General features: G+C 40.2%; 1 protein-coding gene across 1 annotated transcript; it reads right to left on the bottom strand.

Moving 5' to 3' along the window:
* Nucleotides 1-8,456: 8,456 nt before the first annotated feature.
* On the bottom strand, nt 8,457-20,111 carry PSMD6 (proteasome 26S subunit, non-ATPase 6). Its single transcript, XM_053600835.1, has 8 exons — nt 19,817-20,111; nt 18,920-19,125; nt 14,790-14,935; nt 14,328-14,547; nt 14,115-14,223; nt 11,556-11,724; nt 8,790-8,867; nt 8,457-8,657 (listed from the first exon to the last, which is right to left on the bottom strand). The coding sequence occupies exons 1-8, from the start codon at nt 19,959-19,961 to the stop codon at nt 8,561-8,563; spliced, it is 1,170 nt and encodes a 389-aa protein (XP_053456810.1). The 5' UTR covers nt 19,962-20,111; the 3' UTR covers nt 8,457-8,560.
* Between the last annotated feature and the right edge of the window lie 4,374 nt (nt 20,112-24,485).

Here is a 24,485-nt window from a genome sequence, read left to right as displayed (position 1 = left end):
GAAAGGCAAGCAGGCTAAGGTCATTCTAAGTCAGAGCAAGTGGGGGCAAGCACAGATGTGAAGTGAGGACTAGAGAATCTCTCTGCGTAAAGCTGGCTGGATGGGAGGGGCTGGTGCGGTTGGAGAAGTTGGTGTCTGATTGTCAAGAACCTTGAAGGTCATGGGGCCTTTGTTCTCAGGAACATACAGGATCAGGCCCAGATTAACCCAAATGTAACTAATCAGAGGCAAGAGATATTTCACAGTCCACCCCTAGCACCATGCAGCTGCCAAGTCAAAGCCACTCAAGGCTTAAGACTGTGGAAAATCAAAGGAGCATTTCTCCTCCTTGAGTTTTCACTCTTTTGCCTCCAACATACCCACTCCCACCAAAGTCCTAATCCAAAAGCTCTCCCTTTTAAATTCAACCTTAAGGCCCTCTCCCTTCTTAATCTTCTCTTGGTCTCCTTTTTGTTAGAAATTCTTTCTGTTGTTCCTCATGGCAGTTAAACTAGTGTTTCCCCTTGGAGGGTTATAATTCTTGGCACTTGGTATCATTTTCCACAGTGAAAGCCCATGGACCAAAGCTGGCACTAGGAGTCAAAAGAAACCCTTTTGGGGGACAGGGAGAATCAACACTTACAATTTAATACTTTAAAAAAAAACTCCATCACATAGGGCTCTCCAAAACCAATGGAAGACAAAACAAGTAATAACCTTAGAACAAAAATGTTACAAGACTGTTGTAATAATCCAGGTGAGTGCTGTGCAGTTTCAAAACTAAGGCTGACCATGGGTATAAAGACTGATAACCAGAAATCTTATAAAAGTAGAACAAACAGACTTGAGGTCTAATTATGTTGAACAGTAAGAAGAAGAATAAGTCTAAGATGACTCCAGACTTCTAGCTTGCCAAACTGATCGACAAGCTTTCAGTGAAATGTGTGATAAGATAACAGGCGGAAAGACCATTGGATTTGAGTTGCTGGTGGGAAATTCATGTTTAGTACTCAGTTGGCTGTAGTTTGGATGGAGCTTGGGAGGAAAGTTTGAGCTGTAAAACAGGGATGGAAAAGATGTCTCTCTTTTTTTTTTTTTTTTGAGACAGTCTCACTCTGTCACCCTGGGTAGAGTGCTATGGCGTCATAGCTCACAGCAACATCAATCTCTTGGGCGTAAGCAATCCTCTTGCCTCAGCTTTCAGAGTAGCTAGGACTATAGGCACACCTAGCTAGTCTTTTCTCTTTTAGGTGGTGAATGAGGTCATGGGAGTGGATAAAGTTTACCTGGGAAAAATAGGCAGTGTTTAGATTTGGTTTATTACTACGTTAAAGTAATACTTATCTACTTAAGTGTTTAATGTGCCAGATGTTGTGCCAGATGTTTCATATACATTCTCTCTTATTAAGCCCTGATAGGGCAGGTATTTTAATCCCAATCATACTGATGAGGAACTTGTAAGACTGTATCTTGCCTAAGGTCCCACAACTAGTAGGTGGCATAGCCAAACTAATACAGAACGATCAAATAAGTGGTTTTTAATTTTTGTTGTTGTTCACAGATTCCAAGAATCACATGAAAGGAATTATGGATCCTATCTGACAGAAGCACAGGTACACCATTGCATTTCCAGGATTTCATAAACTTAAAGCCCACCCTCCATGGCCCAGAGCAGAAAACCGAGGACAAAATCCTGGAGGGAAGTATTTTGGTAAAGACAGGTGGACAATCAGCACTAGAAGAAAAAAGCAGAGAGGTAAGAGAAGGAAGAGAAGAATGAGAGTGAGATGGTTTAGAGCAGTGTTATTCAGCCTTTTTTAATTTCATGGCACACTTGAACCTATAGTTAAACTTCTGTAGTACACTTTATTGTGTTGCTTTTAAAAAAGTATAAAAAAGAATAAATAACTGTGCTCTAACTGCTGAAAATCATTTAATCACAATCTTTAAAAATTTTCATGGCACACCAGTTGAAAATCACTGGTTTAGAGACAAGTGTAAAGACTTGACTCCATTATTACTATAAATGCATCAATCAACTTAGGTAATGTTTTATTCTTCTGCTTCTTTCTCCAGGATAACTGGAACAGCAGGTATCGGTTGGGTGGAAAAGTTATAAGATCTTGGGCAAGGAGATTGCCAAGGTATTAGTGAGTATTAGTGAAGATGTGGCTAAGAGATTGGCGGTAGTCTGCATTGGGTATCCAAGGAAGAGAACTGGTAGCTACGATGTAGAATCTATCCACTCTTAAGACATTGGTTGACTGGAATTACTTCTTAACGATCGTCCTTCCAGGTAACTTTATTATTAGACAAGTTAGGTGATTTGTTCAAGGTCAAGGAGCAAACTCCATGTTCAAGTCAATATGATCAATTAACAATGAGTGTCTAACATACTCCAATCCAGGGACCAGAGTTAGCAAAGTGGCATCAACTTTTAGGACTAGGCGAAAATAGTAATTCCAGGTGTCATTTTTAAAAGTGGAGCTGTCCAGAGACGCTTACGATTCCTGGGTAAGAGCATGATGGTGGATTTAAGTAGTGTAGAGGAAAAGAGCACTAAAATTAAGGGTAAGGAACTGTGAAGCCAGGGTATTATATAAGTTGTCCATTTCAAAGTGCAGTTAGGTTGAAAGGAAAACTGAGCCGGCTGCTCAGGTCTGGAATGAAGTGGATGGAGTAGGGGGAGTAACCTGGAGATACATGATTGAAGATAGCACAGTGGCAAGAAAGAGCAGGGACTAGGAAACAGTGGGACTTGACCGTGGCTCCAAGTTCCTGAGGTGTATATGAACAAACAGCTTGTAACCTAGGGGGTTCAAGAAAAGCAAAGTCCTCGAAAACCAAGTGTGGTTTTACCCACATTGATACCGTATAAATTTCATATACACAGTACTTTGGAAAAGCAGGTCTCTGGCAACTGCTGAAAGGGTTGGTGAAGTTGTTAGAGTGCCACCCACTGGCAATGTTGACTAAATGGTTACTTCCCCAAGGGAATCTGAGAATTGGCTGGATTGAAGGCTATTCATTGGCCAATTATCCCTTTTATTTCTTTTTTTTTTTTTTTTTGTAGAGACAGAGTCTCACTGTACCGCCCTCGGGTAGAGTGCTGTGGCATCACACGGCTCACAGCAACCTCTAACTCTTGGGCTTACGCGATTCTCTTGCCTCAGCCTCCCGAGCAGCTGGGACTACAGGCGCCCGCCACAACGCCCGGCTATTTTTTTGTTGCAGTTTGGCCGGGGCTGGGTTTGAACCCGCCACCCTCGGCATATGGGGCCAGCGCCCTACTCACTGAGCCACAGGCGCCGCCCTATCCCTTTTATTTCTTAAACCTAACCTGAATAGAGAAAAGTTAAGTCACTACAAAAGATTTCTTAATCACACACACAAAAAAAAGATGAGATCTCCCCTTTGACCATATACTCAAAGGCTAAAATGGCCTGAACCAGACTGCTAAAAATTCTTCATATCCTTTGTATGTCTTGAGAAAAACAAGTGTCAGGCAAATCTGTGGCTCTATGGCTTTGAAACCCAAACTAGTGATTATTAGTGACTCATGTTTTCTAGATAGGGATTGTACCTTACTCTCCCACTGCCATTGTGGAAGTACCAGGTTTCTTACTAACAACTACAAGTTTGTGTAGCCTTGGTAAGGCAAGGGATCATCATAGACGCCTTCTCCCTTCCTTCCCACAAATCATTAATATTTCACTTGTCAGCTGTTCATCCTCTTAAAAATAAGTTAACAACAGCACCAAAGATTCAAAATAGGAAACTATGCAGTTTATTTGCTAATTATCAGGTTACTAAGGACTAAATACGTTCAGTCATACACGTAAATCTGTAAATTGTTAGGGTATTGTAGTATATGTGCTCAGTGATCAAACTGTAGTTACCCTTTTAGCTATTTAGGCCAGGAAAAAGTTGGATGCAGATACTTAGAAAAAATAGTTTTAAGCTTTTTTTTTTTTTCCTTGAGACAGAGTCTCACTTTGTCACCCGCAGTAGACTACCATGGCATCATAGCTCACATCAACCTCAAACTCTTGGGATTAAGTGATCCTCTTACCTCAGCCCCCGAGTAGCTGGAACTACAGGCACCCACCACAATGTCCAGCTATTTTTAGAGACAGGTCTTGCTGTTCTTGAACCTGTGAGTTTAGGCAATCCACCAGCCTCAGCTGGTGCTGAGGATTATAAGCGTGAGCTACTACACCTGGCCTTTTTCTTTTTTTAAGACAGGGTTTCACTGTTGCCCTGGGTAGAGTACAGTGGCACAATCATAGCTCACTGTAGCCTCCCACCCCATCCTCCCTAGTAGGTGGGACTATATAGGCATGTGCCACCATGCCCAGGTAATATTTTTCATTAAAAACATTTTTTTTTTTTTTTGATAAGAGACAGGGTCTCACTATATTGCCCTGACTGGTCTCAAACTCCTGGCCTTAAGATCCAGCCACCTCAGGCTCTCGAGTAGCTGGGACTACAGGCACAGGCCACCACACCCAGCTACACTGTGTTACTATTTATGAATAAGTTAAAAACTGATCTAAAGTTATTTCTGCTGTAGGAAATAGATTACCATAGCTTTATATAGCTTTTAAATATTTGTCTCTCTTACTGGATAGATACATTATCAAATTTTATTGGGATAGGAGAGACTTTACTTTAAAAAATAATCACCAAAGATAGCTCATCCTGGTGATTCCATTAGGAAACCTGGTAAGACAAGGGTTGATTAAAAATAAGATTTAAGTTCTCAACTTGAAGAGGAAACATGCACCAATATTAAAAAGGAACTAAATACTGAGTGTTCATAAAGTTCAGAAATTAAGACTGTTAAGAAAACAAGCTTGGGCGGCGCCTGTGGCTCAAGGAGTAGGGCGCCAGTCCCATATGCCAGAGGTGGCGGGTTCAAACCCAGCCCCGGCCAAAAATTACAAAAAAAAAAAAGAAAACAAGCTATATGAATTAAAGCTACTGGAAATAGGATGAAGATTAAGAATTCTTTGGATAGTCTCCTAGCTGGAGACACAGGAGGCTGTTGACGGTCAGTCTCACATGTACAATATTGGGGGTAGTGCAAGGTTAACTCAAATGCCAGGAGCCAGGCAGATAGTGTACATTCATGCCACAGGCTGGTGAACTACAGCATGCTGGAGGACAGCACGTGCTTGCCAGTTAAGAGTCCAGAAGTGCCTAATCTATTCCTTTCTCCTGAGAAATTAGGTATGTGGTTTTTAGAATTATTTCTCAACTTTTACATGGCGACTTTGAATTTTCTTTTTTTTAACTTTTTTTCTATTTTTAATTTCAGCTTCCTTGTTCATTCTTCTTCGTTTGAAGTACTTTCTTTTGTTGTTCATTTTCTTCTTCCTCTGGCGATGTTCTTGATGTTAGTAGAGACAGGGTCTTACTCTGGCTCACTGCCGTTCATACTGGTCTTGAACCTCTGAGCTCAGGCAATCCACCCGCCTCGGCCTTCCACAATGCTGGGACTACAGGCGTGAGCCACCACGCCAGCCTACTTTGAATTTTCTTGAAAACATACTAGGGGGTCCAATTGCAACCTGTGGATGACCTTTTTGCAACTTTATAGTATCCAGAAGCCTGCTTTGCATTCTTGACTAGCTTTGTTTTCTGTAGAAAACCAAAATTTTAAGAAGCTGAGCTGTTTTTCCTTCAAGAAATTAAGAGTGCTATTTATAAGGTTTTATAGACAAGCATTTTTACAAATCATAGGTGGCTACTCTCAAATGCTTTAAAAGGATTTGTTCTGTAAAATTTGGATTCAGTCAAAAGGCCACACACAAAGTTCCCCACTCCTGCTGGGCATATCAAGCATTTTTAAAGCCTCCCATCCAGCATACAGTGCCCATAGGAAACTGCTTTCAAAGCAGAGCTCTGACCACACTGCTTTCCTAGGCACAAAACCAATCATCTTTCTCCAGCATAATACCAAAGATACTTTTTTTTTTTTTTTTGAGACAGAATCATACTTCATTGCCCTTGGTAGAGTGCCATGGCGTCATAGCGCAGCTACCTCAAACTCTTAGGCTAAAGCGATTTTCTTGCCTCAGCCTCCCAAGTAGCTGGGACTATAGGCTCCCGCCACAATGCCCTGCTATGTTCAGAGATGAGATCTCCCTGTGGTTCAGGCTGGTTAAACCTGTAAGCTCAGGCAATCCACCTGCCTCGGCCTCCCAGAGTGCTAGGATTACGGGTGAGAGCCACCACACCAAGCCGATAGTTACTGTCTTGACTTGTAATACAATGCTTCTAATATTTTGCCAATAAGTTAACTTGTTTGCAATAGGGCTTTGATTTCCCAGTGTTTTATATTTTCAGTCAAATGAGATCATGTGTTTTCTCTTATGTTCATGGATCATTCCTATCAGCAAATAAACATGCTCTTAAAAAGAAAATCAAAAGGCTAAGTGTCTATAGCTTGGCAGCTAGGGTACCAGCCACATACACTGGAGCTGGAGGGTTTGAACTCAGCCCAAGCCTGCCAAACAACAACTACAACCAAAAAAGAAAAAAAATAGCTGGGCATTGTGGCAGGCGTCCCAGCTACTTGGAAGGCTGAGGCAAGAGAATCGCTTAAGCCCAAGAGTTTGGCTCAGTGTCTGTAGCTCAGTGGCTAGGGCACCAGCCACATACACTGGAGCTGGTGGGTTTGAATCCAGCTTGGGCCTGCCAAACAACAGTGACAAGTACAACCAAAAAAAGAAAAACATGAAATCCTTACACACCAAGAGTTTGAGGTTGCTGTGAGCTGTGATGCCAAAGCACTCTACTGAGGGCAACATGGTAAGACTGTTTCCAAAAAAAAACCCAAAAGCAAACTCTTCTTTCATTCCCCTGCCTTTACACTAACATGCCATTTCCATTCTCTTTAATTCACTTATAACAAAACTGCTTATCCAGGTCACCAGCCATCTTTTACACTTAAATCAAAAAGCCTGGGATCTCCTTTGACTCACCTTCCCCCATTCTTATCTCTTAGCAAATCCAGCTGCTGCTTCTATTCATGCCACCATCATCTGGTGTCCCCCAGGTGAATGCCATAGTGAGTTAAAAGGGTAAGTCAAATCGGTCATTCCTGTTTAAAACTTTTAGTAACTTTCCATGTCTTTGTACAGGGTATCCCAAAAGTTGCTCTTCAAGTCACCGTACATAAGGAAAATGGAAAATTGTAGCTAAATGTTTATTCAACAAAATATTAATGACAAAATTTTACAAAGAGGTGGCCAAAAAAGTAGAGAAAATTCTGCAAGTATTTTGTAAAATTTTATAAATGTACATTTAGCTACAATTTTCTATTTTCCCGATGCATGGTGACCGTAGGGACACCCTGTATTTCTAGATTATTTGCATGGTCTCTCTCACCTTTTTACCTACTTGTCACCTTACCAGAGGGCTTTCTATGACGCTCCCTAGAAGAGAGCCCTTCACACTTGATTTCACTCTATCCCCTCTTTTTTTCTTCCTTTATAGCACTTTTTTCTTTTTTTTCTTATTGATACACGTTTACATATTGATGGGGGACATGAGGTATTTCATTATATGCACACAATGTGTGGTGATCGAGTCAGTATTTAGGATATCCATCACCTTGAACAGTTATCATTTGCTTGTGTTGGGAATATTTTAGATCTTCTAGATATTTGGAAAGATAACAATATATTGTTGCTAACTCTAGTCACCTTACTGTACTATTGAATATCAGAACTTAACTCTCTCTCTCCAGCTGTATGCACAGACTGATTTTTTTTAATTGTTAAATCATAGCTGTGTACATTAGTGCAATCGCCTGTACCCACTCTAAGATGCACCATAGATGTGGCCCCACCCATTACCCTCCCTCCACCAAAACCTCCCCCCTCCCTTCCCCTTCCTTGGCCTTTTCCCCATAGTCTTGTGCTGTAGTTGGGTTATAGTCTTCATGTGAAAGCATAGCACTTATTTCTGACTCACCTAGTTTGTAACTGAAAGACAAGAAACAACTCTGCTTTCCTCACTGCTATTACTGTAGTCTCCTTTTTGGAAAAAAAGATTCAATTTGCTAGTATTAACAAAGGGTTTTAAAAAAAATCTACGTTTAGTGAGACTGACTTTGGTAGATTCTGGAATCCAGACTATACCAGCTTCCTAAAAGGGGGTGATTTTACATATGGTTACTTGTTTCTGAGGGAAAGCTTATTCTACATTTTAAATGTCTTCTCTACACTATGTAGGTAATTGTTTAATTGTGAGCTACTATGTAGCATATACTCTTCTTTCTAAAATCAGGAGGCTTAAAGGTAAGAAATAATGGGCTGTGTCAACCCAGGTACTTAAGTCTCCGTAATCATACCATAAACCAGAGATGGTCAAATGACAAAATATTGTTCATTAATAACTCAAGTGACATTATTTTAACATTACCCTATCCTTAAAGGCATGTATGCTTTTAAAAAGGCAAACTGAAAGAAACAGTAATGCAGTACTTATTTTATTCAGCTGAAGTGGGAACATAGTAAACCATAAAAATTGCAAATAATTATCTCTAAAGGAAATCCTTTGTTATATGGTTTTACATATTAATTACTCTGGAAAGTTTCTGAACTCTGTTTAAAAGCAGATCTCCTTTCTTGATAGTTTCTTGATACTGCCAGTTCTTGCTATCAGGTCTATAAATTCAAGAAAAAAAAATTAATTATTTAACCAGTCACATTATTCCATGACAACAGCTGATGTAAAAGAAGGCACTTGAGAATGCCCCTTATTCTGAGCAGTATAACAAATGATAGATTAAAAAGTACCTGTTGGTTTCCACTATTTCATTCACTTTATCTATTTTGCAGTGTAGTCTCCCAGCAGCAATAAATCTGGAGAGTTCCCTAATTTAGGGAAGGGAGGTAGAAAAACGAAAAACCAGCATTAGCCTTATAGACAATTCTGAGAAAAAATGCAAACTGCACTAAAATAGTCCTTCAAGGTGACATTTAGTTTTCCTTCAAGCCTAGACCACTGTATATGCAGTAGTTGGGATCATCTTCCAGAATAAAGATGACCCTGGAAGTTCATACTCCGATGGAACATAGGTGACAAACAATAAAATCATTTATGTCTGGTCTTTAGAGCTATAGAAAGTGCTTGGAAAAATTCTGGGGAAAACCATAAAAGTAATTGTTTCAGACAAATTATAGAATATAGCCCATATGTAAACATGTCAACAGCAGCATTGTTTAATGAAATAATGGCCCCTTTCCTCTCCAACAGTATCTTACTGAATCTAGGGGGGGAAATGATATAGAATTATTATATAGCCCATTTAAGAAAGGAATTTCACCTAAAATTAAGTTTTTAAGGGGGAAGACTCATAAGAACACAGATTTGAACTTCCTAGGTTTCACAGAATTTCAAAACGAGCTCTTTCTGGGTCACAAATGGTACCACCTTTGCCTCTAGAGCTGGTCTTAGAACATGAAGGGGAAAAAAAACAAACAATTCAATGACCACCTGAAAGGTAACCAGCTGCCTTGAATTCACTTGCCATCAAGAGGACTTAATAATGCATTGCTCTAAATCGCACTTACCTGAATCTCCTCATCCAGTTTCATTTGAGCCTCGAAACACCCCCAACTAGTGAAGGCTTTATCACCTCCCTGTCACAGTTAAGAAACTGAAGAAGGGACAGAGTAAGAAGCCAGGCCCAGCCTATTTCATATGCACTGCTCACAACTGACTTGCAAAATAATGTCCAAACCCCATACTAAAAAGAAAGAAAACCTGGGGATGCTAGCCTTCTGTATTTGTGTGCTGGTGTCTGCAACTTACTATGAAGTGGCTAAAAAAATAAGATGGATGGATATGTGATAAGCAAATACAATAGAGCCTCTGTGAGCAGATCACCCCAAGGCCTGTTAGACTGTTAAACAACTGGTCTACTGTGCTGGTACATGGAGCGCATGTCCAGTGTATGAAAATTAGGTTAACTTAAGGAGATGGCCACTGTAGGGAGGGGATTCAACTATGGAAGTTCTACTGTATAAGAAAATGTTAAAATTTATTTTACAATTATTTACAATCTTTTGCTTGTTTGAAATTTTCCTAATGTTGAGAAAACAAAACTGCTAAAAAGAGAATGTTCTTATTTAAATGCAGCTTCACTTAAAATTAAATATCACTTGTTTTCACTGGGGACCACTGAAAACTACATCAACATTTAAAAGACCTAAGTTGGGGAACCACTCATCTAGATTGAAAATGGATGTCACATATTGTGAACATCACTTCTCCCCAGCTCTATTCCACCACTCTAGTCCAAGCCACCATAACATCTCTTCCATGAACTCTCTGCCACCTTGCTCTGTGTAAATGAGACCTGGTCACTCTCCTGGCTTCCCACAGTACCTAGATTAAACCTCAAGCTCCACAGCATGTTCAACAAGGCCGAATACAAGCCTAACTCTCCAACCTTAATGCTCACAATTGGCTGTTAGTCCCCACAACTCTGCTGCAGCTGCACTGATATTTGTATTCTGCATCGTCTATGCTTGCTACTAGCTCAAAGTCTTAGCGTTTTCTGTCCCCTCTTCTGCAGCTAGAGGACTCCATATGGTTGACTCCTTCCAATTCAAATCTCAGAGCAAACCTCTCCTCTTCAGGCACCCCATAGCTAGCAGTTTCTCCATGGCACTATAACATTTTATCTCTACAGACTCATTTCTATCTGGAGTTGCACCTTTTATATTTATAGGCCTACTTGCCATCTCTTCCCTAGTACTGCAATGAAAGTCCATTAAGATGGGGACGTAACACTAAATATGTAGTAATAGCTCACTAAGTATTTGAATTACTGATTCAAGTGCTAAAAAAATCTCACATTTAACAACTCATTAGACCAGAATTGTAGCAGCAACCTAAAAATTGGACGTAATTATCAGAGTGAATATAACCAACTGTAAAATATAAGAGATCTATGTCATTTCTACAGCTGCAGTGTGGTCTGAAAAGTTACAGAAGACTTTTTTTTTTTTGCCTATAAACATTATGCTGTAAGACAGGAGATTGCTTTTGATAACTGGTCTAATGACCTTTAAACAAACCACTTAACCCCCCTACAACTCAGCTTCCCCATCTGTTTTTTGTTTGTTTGTTTTTTTTTTTTGAGACAAAGTCATGCTCTGTTGCCATGGCACCACCATAGCTCACAGCAACCTCAAACTTGTAGGCTCAAGAGATCCTCTTGCCTCAGTTTTTCTATTTTTTTTTTTTTTTTAGTAGAGATGAGGTCTCACTCTTGCTCAAGCTGGGCTTGAACTCCTGAGCTCAAGCAATCCACCTGCCTATGCCTCCCAGAGTGCTAGGATTACAGCATTCTGGAAGCTATCCATCTGTTAATAGAACACACAGAACATGAGGTAGGCAGAGGCGACAGATACACCTGTTTTGATAATATTCAGAAAAACATTTTTTCTTAAAATTGAGATAGGCAATGCAAACAGGTAAAAAAATGTATAATTCACATATTAAAAGGCCAAGTTCGAAACAAAAATTAAGATGATGTTATTTGCTGCACTTACTGGTCAATGAATTCCACACCAACACCAAATGCTTCTGCCATATAGCCAAGGGTTAATGATCTATATGATTCCAGCAGCTGGCTGTATGCATGAATTCTCATTTCTCTCACGTAGTATCGATAATGAGGGGCAAAAAGCCAATCCTTTTTCATTTCCTGTTCTACAACCGCTGCAATGAGTAAGATGACAATGATAAGAATCTCCCTTTCCAATAAAAAGATTAAAAAGTAAAGCAATTCTAGTTGAGTCCAACAGGTCAAACAAGTAGACAGTTCCGCACTGCTTTCCCATATCATCCATCAACAGTGGCAGAGGAAACACCACACTTCAGCAGCATGTGGCTATCTGACATCTCGTTCACAGATGACAAAGTTCATGCACTAATATTTTAACCATGGAAATCTGCCTTAAAGTTCATCTTACTTGGGCGGCACCTGTGGCTCAGTGAGTAGGGCGCCGGCCCCATATACCGAGGGTGGCAGGTTCAAACGCGGCCCCGGCCAAACTGCAACCAAAAAATAGCTGGGCGTTGTGGCGGGAGCCTGTAGTCCCAGCTGCTTGGGAGGCTGAGGCAAGAGAATCGCTTAAGCCCAGGAGTTGGAGGTTGCTGTGAGCTGTGTGAGGCCACGGCACTCTACCGAGGGCCATAAAGTGAGACTCTGTCTCTACAAAAAAAAAAAAAGTTCATCTTACTTAAAAAAAAATTAAAAAAATACTAACAGAGAAACAGCAGGTACAATTACAAATGAAAGACTTATACAGACCATAAAAAGGTATAAATCAGATTTCAAAAAGCATCTGGTCTGCCCTGATCAACAAGAGACAAACTAAGAATCACAAAACAGCATACTAAGTTTTAGGATATGTGGTACATGGCAAATAAGTACATGAAAAGATGCTCAACATAACTAGTCAGTGGAGAAACACAGATCAAAATAAGTTCTTCATATCCGTTAAGATGCCTACACTCAAAAAGACACGGGATAGTAAGTTCTGCGTGTGGGGTAACCGGAATTCTCACATACTGCAGGTGGGAATGTCAAATAGCGCTGCTACTTGAGAAAATAATCTAGCAATTCCTCAAAAGGTAATCAGAGAGTTACCTTACAATCTGGTAATTCTACTCTTAGGTATGTAAACTAATAGAAATGAAAACACGTGTCTGTGCAAAAACCTGCACACAAATCTTCATTACAGAATTATTCATGATAGCCAAAAAGAACAACCCTGAAGTCTATCAACTGAGGAATGGATAAATAAAATTGGTATAACCATACAATGAACTATCATTTGGCCAGAAGACCAAACGACGTACTGACACATGCTCCAACATGAAGAAAGAAGCCAGGCAACAGCAGCCCACATTATCATTTGATTCTACTAACAAACAACATCCACACACGGCAAATCCCTGTAGGGCAGAGAGTAGAAGAGTGGGTGCCAAGGACTGGGAGGGGGAGGGATGCAGAGTCACTGCTAATGAATACAGGCTTTCTTTGGGAAGATGTTCTGGAATCAGGACAGGTTGCACAACCTTGTCGATACATTAAAAACTACTGAATTGTACACTTTAAAATTTAAATGACGTATAGCTCAATTACTTTTAAAGGATGGGGCATAAAGTAAGAGCTCCAGGAATGCAGAGATAAGATTTGTTCTGATTGAGGTAAACAGTGACGACCAGGAGACCCCCAAGCATAAAAGGAAGAAAAAAGCAATGCTACAGTATAACCTTTTGTGCAAAAGCAGCCATGTATGTATGAAAGGCTAAGGCACTCATGCTGGACAGAGAGCCCTGTTCCTACTATCACATGCAATAAGTAGTATGAATTCTCAGAAAGCTGCGTAACTTATACGTATGGAGAAAGTGCTCCATAAATACTGGGCCAAAACCCAATGCAAAATTGTAATCTTCATCATTTGGATTATCTATAGCTCTTGAAAATGATTTGCAAATAAATTGACGCAAAGATTTAGCTTTTGCATAAAGAATAACCCATTGTTGAATTCAATTCTCAATTTATCTCAACCCAAAATCAAATTCAGAATTTCCTCACGAAGCTCAATACTTATAACCATTTGCTCACTTCTACCTTAAAAGACTGTAAACCAGGGGTCCAGCAAAATCCTCAGCAAAGGGTCAGACAGTAAATATTTTCAGGCTTTGTAAGCCATGTATCTCTCTGCTACATATGCTTTCTTTTAAACAACACTTTAACAATGTAAAAATCATTCATACGGGGTGGCACCTGTGGCTCAAGGAGTAGGGCACCAGCCCCATATACCAGGGTTGGTGGGTTCAAGCCCAGTCCCAGCCAAAACTGCAAAAAAAAAAAAAAAAAAAAAATCATTCATATGCTTGAGCCATATAAAAACAGGCCCCAGTTTGCGGACTCCCCTTCTAAACAAAAGTGGGCTAATTAGCCGTACTGATCAAAGACCTGCAACTATCTACACACTCCATTTTTCAGATACATGAAAAATCATCTTGGGTTATTTGCACAGAGAATCAGGAGTAAGATGAAGACAGATAATCAAAATAAGCAACTCTGTCTTTACCTAATGATTGGAAGAAAGCTGAGTAACGACATTCATAGAGTGAAAACAAATACTGCCGAACTGCTGGAAGACTGTGCAATACTTCAAGAATCTCTGCTCCTTTAATGACCTAGGTTGGGGAAAAAAACAACAAACTTCAATGGTCTTTGTGTATTTGAATTAGAAAATCATGGGGCAGTCTTTACATAGGAGTATTAAAGGTTCAGGCATTACCTTTTCCCTGAGATCTGGTCTTTCTAAAGCTATCATGCTGACGTAGACAGTATAAGTCACAAACGTTTTATAATCCATGAGTTCATAGGATGTAAATGTTGAAACGGTGTCAAGAAAGAGTTCAGCTGCCTGTTTGAAATCACGAATAGCCACACAATAAAGACCCTGATAAACTTTTAGGCGGTTCCTTCTGTCCCAGTCTCCTCCTTCTTCTATTAAGCTATTAAACAAAAACAGTTAAGATTATAATTCAGAAGCAGACAGTGCCACTTTTTAGAAATTTTGTGTTACTTTCAAAGAGAAAACAACTTTTAACAACTTGAACCTAAAGAAAATATTTCACTAAATACATTATTATCTAACCAAATTTACTAGTTGTAAATGAAGTGGCAAATTTCTTATCAATTTCTCATTTATAACATCACGATTTAGAGGGAATACATCCCCACTGCTAAAAACTACCTTTTTGCTTTTTCTGTGTTTCGTGTGATGAGATCATTATCCATGTAAAATAAGCCAATCCTAAGGAGATAGAATACGATGTCCAATCGGTGACCCAGGGCCACAGTTTTATCATATGTCTTGCGAAAGGCTGTCAGAGCTCCCTCCTGTCAGGAAAAGCCAAGGCAACAGGTAAGAAAGGTTGTAAGTTTTCAAAACTATCATCTGTCTGGGATTTTATTCAAAGGGAAGGGGAAGGCAGGTAGAAATAAAGATAAAACAAGAAGGCCATTAACTGGTAACTGTTGAAGCTGGGTGATAAGTACACATGGGTTTACCGTACTATTTTATACTTCTATACAGTACAGATGACCCTTGAACAACACAGGTTTCACCTATAGGCATTCACACATATGTGGATTTTCTTTTGGTTCTGCCACTCCTGAGATAGCAAAACCAATCTCTCCTCCTCCCTCAGCCTACTCAGAATGAAGACAGGGATAAAGATCTTTATGATTATCCACTTCCACTTAATGAGTAGAAACTGTATTTTTCTCTTCCTCATGGTTTTCTTAATATTTTCTCTAGCTTACTTTAATGTAAGAATGCAGTATATATTAATAATATATGTAACATACACAGTGGCTCACACTATAATCCTAGCACTCTGGGAGGCTGAGGTGGTGGTGGAATGCTTGAGCTCAGGAGTTCAGACACCAGCCTGAGCAAAAGTGAGAACAAGTCTCTAAAAAAGCTGGTGTTGTGGCAGGCACTTGTAGTCTTAGCTACTTGGGAGGCTGAAGTAAGAGGATTGGTTGAGCCCAAGAATTTGAGGTTGCTGTGAGCTATGACTCACAGCACTTCACAGAGGGCTGTAGTCTCCAAAATAAACAAAAATAAAAATAACATAAAAATATGTGTTAATCGGGTGGTGCCTGTAGCTCAGTGGGTAGGGCACCAGCCATATATACCGAGGCTGGAGGGTTCAAACCCAGCCCGGGCCAGCTAAAACAACAATGACAACTGTAACAAAAGAAAACAGCCGGGTGCTCTGGGGGAAGCCTGTAGTCCCAGCTACTTGGGAGGCTGAGGCAAGAGAATTGCTTAAGCCCAAGAGTTCGAGGTTGCTATGAGCTGTGACGCCAGAGCTCTACCCAGGGCGACAGCTTGAGACTCTGTCTCAAAAAAAAAAAAATGTAGGCGGCGCCTGTGGCTCACTGCCCGCCCCATATACCAAGGGTGGCAGGTTGGAACCTGGCCCCAACCAAAACTGCAACAACAACAAAAAATAGCAGGGCGTTGTGGCGAGCACCTGTAGTCCCAGCTACTTAGGAGGCTGAGGCAAGAGAATCGCCTAAGCCCAAGAGCTGGAGATGGCACTCTACCGAGGGCAACAAAGTAAAACTCTGTCTCTAAAAAAAAAAGTGTGTTAATCAACTACTTACCAGTAAAGCTTCTGGTCAACAATTACCTAATAGTAAAGTTTTAGGGGAATCAAAAAAGTCATATGTGGATTTTCAACCACATGTGAGGTCAGTACCCTTAACCCTTGACATAAATGCTTATATTCTAGAAAACAGTATTAAGAAAAACATTCATAATTTATTTACAATTTTTAAGTATTCTTTGTTTCATATATTCAATGTTTTTTTCCTTTAACACTAATTCAAAGTAACTTTACTATAAATTAAAAAAGAATTTTTGGAAATCTTATCTTTCATATTATCACACTTAGTATTAGACTACTAACTCAATTTGCAAATATACAATTCTATCCTAAAGCATTATGGAATAAAACGTTTCTCTTGCTTTAAAGATAAGAACATGAATAAAATCATTTGTTTATATTTGGTACTTTTCAGTTTGTGTCTGCCCAGTTTATGTTTCTTAAATGTATAAAAGGGACTGGCAAGGCAGCAGTAAGTACACCCGGCACTCAGATCTTGGGCTCCAAATGCCATCTCCCACTAACGGGAATCAGGGACCCTAAAAGAAATGGATGACTCCAGGTTTGAAGAATGAAAACGAAAACTACTAAAAATGATGCAGAGTTTGAGCTTGTGATACACCTATCTTGTTTTTCTGTTTGAGACAGTCTCACTTTGTCACCCTGGGTGGAGTGCCGTGGTGTCACAGCTCACAGCAACCTCAAACTCTTGGGGTCAAGTGATTTTCTTGCCTCAGCCACCTGAGTAGCTGAGACTACAGGCAACTGCCACCCTGGCCACCTAGTTTTTCTATTTTTAGTAGAGACAATCTACCTACCTAGGCTTCCCAGAGTGCTAGGATTACAGGCGTGAGCCATGACACCTGGCCTACATGTGTTATTTTACCATAAAATGAGGAAGACCAATGAGATACATCAAAAGGACAAAAAAAAAAAGTCTTGAAGGAGCCTGAACTAACAAACATGCAGCAAAATGAGCACCACAAAGAATCAAGATTATCATCAATGGTAACACAGTGAATAATAAATCATATTAATCCATGAAGGTAGCTAATAATACTAAATAAAAATCAAATATAAAAACCAAAAGAGGGCAAACAGGTGAAGAAAAAATAAACTTGTTCTTTTTGGAAAAATACTAAATAAATATAGAGGGAATATTAGAACATGATCAGTTTACAACCCCTTGATGACTCAAGCATGTCCTTACTGAAATTCCTTAAGCTTAAGAATCAAAAGCTTTTAGTTTCTCATTCCCATGTAATACATTAATCTTTAAAACCAAACCACAGGCCGGCCCCATATGCCGGAGGTAGCAGGTTCAAACCCAGCCCTGGCCAAAAACTGCAAAAAAATAAAAATAAAACCAAACCACAAATACATACAACCTAAAAGTAAACACGAACTATTTTTAAACTTTTCTGTATTTCTGAAATTTTTACAATGACCAAGTCTTAAATTTATAAACAGTAATGAAAAAGAAACTTGTTTTGAATTTAAATTATATAACATTTAAGCACTTACTTTGTGCCAGGTACCAGTCTAAACTCTGCCCCATCTTTAATCAAAATTAAGTAGAAATTGTCATTTTCCCTATTTTTCAGATGAGGAAACTAAGGGTTTGGTAAATCATAATTACTGAAGCTTAGAAATAGAATCCAGGGAGTCTGATCTGAGTGCTCGGACTATTTTCTGGTCATCCTATAGATAAATAATTCTGTGTATATGACTTAAGAACATTGAAAGCCCATTCTCTTAACCATTATTACATAACTATTAAACCAAATTTAAATATCCAGCACTGATGAGTATTCCTCTGGAACACTAATGGTGCAGTATTCACAAGTTGGCTATTAACATGGAACTTGCCACACATCAAAATAAAAATTGTTCATTGTCCCAGCAATTTCATTTCGTATCAACTACATGCTAGAGAAACATTAGCTTTGTACACAAGATGATGTATGAAAGCATGTTTTTATAGCAGCTATTAAAGCAAAACCAGCTAAAAACAACATACATGTTCATAGACAGCAGAACAGGCAAATTATGGCATAGCTCTAGCAATTATCCAGAATGAGCAAGATTTATGTATGTTAACACAAACGCCTCTCAGATATAAGGCTGAATGAAAGGGGTAAACAAGATCACGTGAGTACACTATGACCCCATGTATGTAAAAAAATGTTTTAAATACTGCCTATTTTTTATGGTATATATACATGTGTGTAAATGCACAATAAACTAAAAAGGTTATCTCTGAGCACGTGGGCAGTAAGGAGATCAAACAGAACTTTCAGCATTTACTATATAATGTATTCGATTTCTACAAGGAATATATTACTAATAAGAATTTTTAAAAGGCACCAGAAACAATGTTTCCCAACCAAATGAGAAAAGAAAACGATCCCAATTTTGTAAAAGCTAAAATAAAACAAAAGTTTCTGCATGTGCACTCCTGTTTTTATTGGCATGGAGAGAGATGCAGAGGAACACAGACTTGGCTCTTGTTGGGGGGCAGATGATAGGGTATTGCAAGAAAGCGATTTTTTCTTCATTCATCTTTACATTGATTCGTTCAGGTAAGTATGATTACTTTTGTACTTTTTTAAAAAAGGAAGTTAAATTTTAAAATGAGATGTTATTAATCTGGAATGGTTCTCAATTTTAGACTATACAACTACAAGGAAAAAACTGCACTCACCTTGTCACCTATCCTGCAGAGGTACTCAGCTTTTGCCATCATTGCATCTCGAATTTCACTCTCTCCCAGATTCTTCTCTGCATCTTCCAGCTCCTCATCCAAACGTTTCAACTCATCTTCATTTGCCTTCTTCATTTTATGGAGTAGGTCCATGTCCATCTGCCAGTCGAGGGATTTGCATAAGCCTTCATAATAAGGAGCCATGTCTGAAGGGGGGAAAGGGATGAATAAGTGGGAGCCACTTGCATCCTGAAGTCAGTGTCTGCCCACCTCTTACCCACAAACGCTGTTAGGTCATCCACCAGTCCACTACCCACCACCGGGAAGGAATGGACAGAGCTTCAGAAATGCTTGGCAAAACTTAAACGCCTGCTGGTGGGAGGTCTGCATGAGGGCAAATCTTGCACCGCCAACCTCTGCTAGGCCTGGAGGGGCAGGCAATCCTCGGTTAGCTCTCCGGATTCTGTTTCAAAGCAGTCTTCAAACAAGGGAACAGGAAAGCCTGTTGCTACTCAGGTACATACGTTCAATATAACGAAAGGAACTGAACTCACATTTCTTTTACCTCCTCTACAGGAATACACCTCTCCCGGTAGCAATCCTGAATGGCAAGTAAGTCACCCCACCTTTGCTGTGGGGTTAGCACTGCGCTAAATACCTCAATTCCTCTTGAAGCTACCCTTAAAGGGGAAGGATATTCAGAGCTGCAGACCCCTCTGCAGATCCCCCAGTGCATCCCCAACAAAAGGAAGGCTCCCAAAGCCTGGCCTGTCTCGGGGACCCTGACAGAGGGACGCCTCGGCGGCCAGAGCTCCATTGGGGAAAATTCCCGTAGGCTCCGGAGCGCGAGGCCAGCCCAAGCGTAGGCCGCTGACTCGGCGCTCGCGCGGGCCTCACTATTGTCTCGGACGGCCGCCATCAGCTCGTCGCGCACGGCCGCGTCCCCGCGGTACTCCGGCAGGCTCAGCAGGAAGCGCAGCTGCGCGATGCGCAGGTCGGGGTTCTTGGGCAGACCCTCCTCTTCCAAATTCTCCAGCGGCATCGCGACGGCAGGGACCGCAGCTTAGATGAGAAGGTAACTCGGCAGGGAGCCGCAGCAGCAGCGGAAGCGGGAGGAGCCAGCGAGTGCGCCCGACCGTCTCCGGCACGGCTTCCGCTCCGGCCGCCGCCGCCTCGGGCAGCGTCCCCTGCTGGACACCGCCGGAAAGCCTCGCCCAGATTGAGCGCCTGCGCCCCCGTGTGGTCGCCGGCGGTTTTTCCTCGCTCAAGGTCCCGTGAAGTCCCAGGGTAAGAGTGCCCAACTCCAAAAACTTTCTATTTTTTAAATCTCTTCCTTCCTCCCTTTTTAGTTATTTTACTTTTCATTCATTTATAATTGATAGAATATGGTAATTTGGGGGGAAATTTTTGAAAATGAAGTAAGACTAATAGCAGTAGCAAAACAAACGAACACCACAATTTTTCCAACTCTTCCTCACCTCATTTTAACCCTCTCAGAGCTGGGAGATAGTACTCTTAGCCCACATCATAGATAAGAAAAGTGAGGCACGAAGAGGTTTGACAACATAATCAAACAACGTCATGTATAAATTATGTAGCAGGGCCTAAATAAAAACTCCAGTCTACAGCCCCAAAGTCCACGTTCTTTCAGCAATTCTAAGTATTGCTGCACCCAGAATTCCACAATTTTGATACAACAGCATCATCTTTTTGCTTCTGCATAAATTAAATCTTTACATGCCTGCATTTTCAGCCTTCTTTTGTTCATGTTGCTACAGAGTCTTCACAATTGGTCATGGTTGCATAAAATTCCGTATAAGGAAGAGTTTTGCGATTTGGGTATATTTAATGTCAAATCGTTTTCTAAAAGAGTTGAACCACCTTATACAGCCACTGAAACTGCTGAAAACTGCTACAGTCTCACAAGCAGTAGGCATTACCACATATTTTGGAAAGAGTATTTGTTTTTGTCACAAGTAAATAAGCATCTTGAAGACAATTCAAATGATAGAATTTAAATGTCAATGAAAAAACAACTAGCTCTCCACCACTGTTAAAATTTTGGTGCAAAACTTTCTAAACAACTTTCATTTATTCATTCAACAAACATGATGGCATGATTACAAAGTTCCAGGCACTGTTTTACGCACCATGGTATCAGCAGTGAAGAGTACAAAGCCCCTGTGTTTGAAATGCATTGTAGAGAAGCACACCTTTGTTAAAACTCACCCAGGTGTATTAATAGGACCATTCTACGCTTGCACTTTTTCAATTGTGTTGTGTCCTTTCCACCATGTGTTGTAGATATCTTGTCATGCCAATAAATATAGATCAACCAGATAGGATTCCATTCTATTTATGTACCAACTTTCCCCCATGAGTCCTTAACTGATATTTTAATTTGGATCGTTTTTAGTTTTTCTCTTTCAATATGTGGTGTCAGTTATCTGGGTGCATATATATTTTCACCCTTGTGTAACTATTTCTTCATCTAAATCCCTAAGGTACAGTTATTGAATAAGAGAGTATGAACAGTTTACCTTTTGATATATTCTGTAAGGATTATATGAATTATTTTTCCATAAATGATAGACTATGTATCAATTTATATCCCTACCAATACTGAACATAGGGCCTGTGGGAAAAGAAGTAATCTTTTCCTCACTCACTGAGGAAGGTTGATGGCTGAGATACCTATAATAAAAGATAAACAGGAAAAAAGCATACACATTTGAATGTAAGTTTTGCATGACATGAGAGCCTTCGTAAATGAAGACCTAAAGAAATGGGGAAAGTTATGTGTGTGTGTGTTTTTTGTTGTTGTTGTTGTTGTTGTTTTAGACAGGATACCCCTCTGTCACCCAGACTGGAGTGCAGTTGCTTCATCATAGCTCACAGCAACCTCAACTCCTGGGCTTAAGTAATCCTCCCATCTCAGCCTCCAGAGTAGCTGGAACTGCAGGTGCCTCCTACTGCTACACCCAGCAGGGTCTTGTTATGCTGGCCAGGCCATTCTCAAACTCCTGGCCTCAAGCAGTCCTCCTGCCTCAGGCTCCCAAAGTGCCGGGAATTACACTTAAACCTAACCTAACCTAAACCTGTGTATTTTTAAGCTAAATTTGGTGAAGCATGGACAGTTGTGTAGAAGCATGGTTAGACAAAAGGGGTGTGATCTAATGGTAATAACCTGGGGGAACTTAGCAAATCCTGTGTTACTACATCTTCAGATACAAGGACATGTCTTTTCTTTGGGTATAGAGAGGGCATCTCTGGAATGATGCTCTTATGATTTACTTTAGAAGATGCTTTTATGACCTTTGGTGGAGAAGGGCAAGATGAAAGAGACCTTCCTGCTTCTAGTTTTCATCAAATGACAAGGTGCCATACTTGGGGGTTGCATATCTTGAACCCCATCAGACCTGTCTTCCAATATGCCTCTCTCCACTATTTTACGTTTTGCTAACAGTTTCAGTGTTGCTTTGCCTTTGCACTTCTTTTATTATCAGTGAGGTTGTTTGTTTATTTTAACATTGGAACTAACCAGACATATTTCCTCTTTTATGGAATTCCCATTTGGCTTGGTCCGTTCTCTAAGGAATCTTTCCTCATTGATGCGTAAGCCTTCTTCAGATTTTAAAGACACTGATTGTCAAGTGTTGCAGTTTCCCTCCTTGTTCATGTTTCTACATGTTTGTTCTTACGGATTTTTCCACGTGAAATGTTTAAATAGTTAAATATATCTTTTATGTGACAAGAATTTATATATGATGAAAACCTCATGTTTAAAGGAAAATCCGTATTTAGTCAATGTAGTTTAAATTATATGTGACTGGTATATTTTGGATTCCAATTCTTCTAGTATAGAGTCTTAATCAAATTAAGGTTTCAATTGCCAGTGGGTCTAAATTACAGGGGGTTCTGTGACTCATGGCTATTCCAAGTGCAAATGACCTCCAAGGCCAGACACAAAGCCTGCTGTCAGCCTTGCTGCTCCACACAGAGACCAATTTCCGGTCAGATCTCTCTCTTTTCCTTTTAGCATCATTACCATTAATTGCTGAGAAATCAATGGAGCCCTGAACTGTTGCTATGATTTGGTTACCTGGTTGATCAAAGCAGCTTCTCTGCCCTGTATTGACAGTTCATTATTGAACAGTAAATCACCCATTCCATCAATCTCTTTGTGGTCATTAACTCAATTTCACTGGATTAACTAGTTTTCCGAAGATCCTTCTGGAAGCTTTAATTCTGGGGCTTTTGTGGTCTCACAGAGGGAAGATAAATATGTATATTTTGGTAGAATCTTGGCCTATGGCAGGATTAAAATGTTTAATGGGAACAGAATATGGCAAATTAAGTACACATTTATCTTTTTTTATTTGCTCTGGTTCTAGAACTTATTTTAAAATCATGCTTTCTTTTTTATCACTGTTAGGAGCCCTTTTCATTTAGAACCTATCAAGCAGGGCCCTCCTCCTCCTCCTTTTCAGCTTTTGTACTTTCCTTTTATGTTAGATTATTTGGCTCTGGAAAGGATGCTTTGTTTTAGAGCACTGGATTCCTTCATTCTGAGCAGAGCACACTCAGCTCCCTGTTCTGGCTCCGAGGGCTGTTGATTTGACTCCCATACCCACTACATAAAGAAATGTCCCTCCAAGTGTATAATTAACTTTATCTGCTTTGTGTGGTGATGCTCACTTCTAATTATATGCACTTTCAGCTTTTTCATTGAATTTCAAAGACTTTATGGGAGAGGCCCTGATTACTGCTTCTTTGCAGATATGAATACACACACACACACACATACATATCTCCAAGGTGCTTTGTGCAGGCAAAGTTCCTGCTGCTCCTGCCAGCATCCTTCCTGTCAGGCAGTTATTGATTATACCGCATAAGATGGGGACTTGACATAGAGCACCTGCTTAGAACGCACAGAAATTTCAGTGTTATTGTAGCATAATGACCAGTTGAGGTAGCATGCTCATTTCTTTTTCACTGAATTATACCTTTCCAAGGGAACATTCTGGAGGGAAAAGGGGGTTTGGGAAGTGCTGTTATTCTTGGAGGTCAACAAGCTTGGGTCATTGATGTAAAGAATACCAGTTTTCTTCTTCCATGATGAGAAGCCACCTGGACACGGCAGGGAGAGTCAGATGTGTCCTGTGGGATAACACAACTTTCATACAGCCCCACTGTCAGTGCAGAGATCTTACTGCGTGCCAGGCATTGATCTCAGGGCTGGGAGGTGCAGGACAGAGCAGTAGATGCTAAACGCACAGAGTTTACGTTCTGGTGGGGAGAAGGTGGGAAGAGACCAAGAAACTATACACCACCAAATTACTTGCATAGTGACAAGATTAGTGAAGACATAAACACTATTATGGGACAGAGAGGGTAAGGAGGGGCTATATGCTGAGGTGACATTTGAGGTAAGACATAAAACGATAGACAGGGGTTAGGGTCATCTTTAGAGGAAGTTACTTGGTGTCAATATTCTTAGTTATGTTCAAAATCACCTCTTTTCATATACAAAATAAATGGCTATGAGTGGTCTTATGGGTCATTT

This window comes from Nycticebus coucang, chromosome 8, assembly GCF_027406575.1.
Source record: "Nycticebus coucang isolate mNycCou1 chromosome 8, mNycCou1.pri, whole genome shotgun sequence".
Classification (NCBI taxonomy): domain Eukaryota; kingdom Metazoa; phylum Chordata; class Mammalia; order Primates; family Lorisidae; genus Nycticebus; species Nycticebus coucang.
Note: the sequence above shows the minus strand (reverse complement) of the source record. Positions and strands in the feature narration are given on the sequence as shown.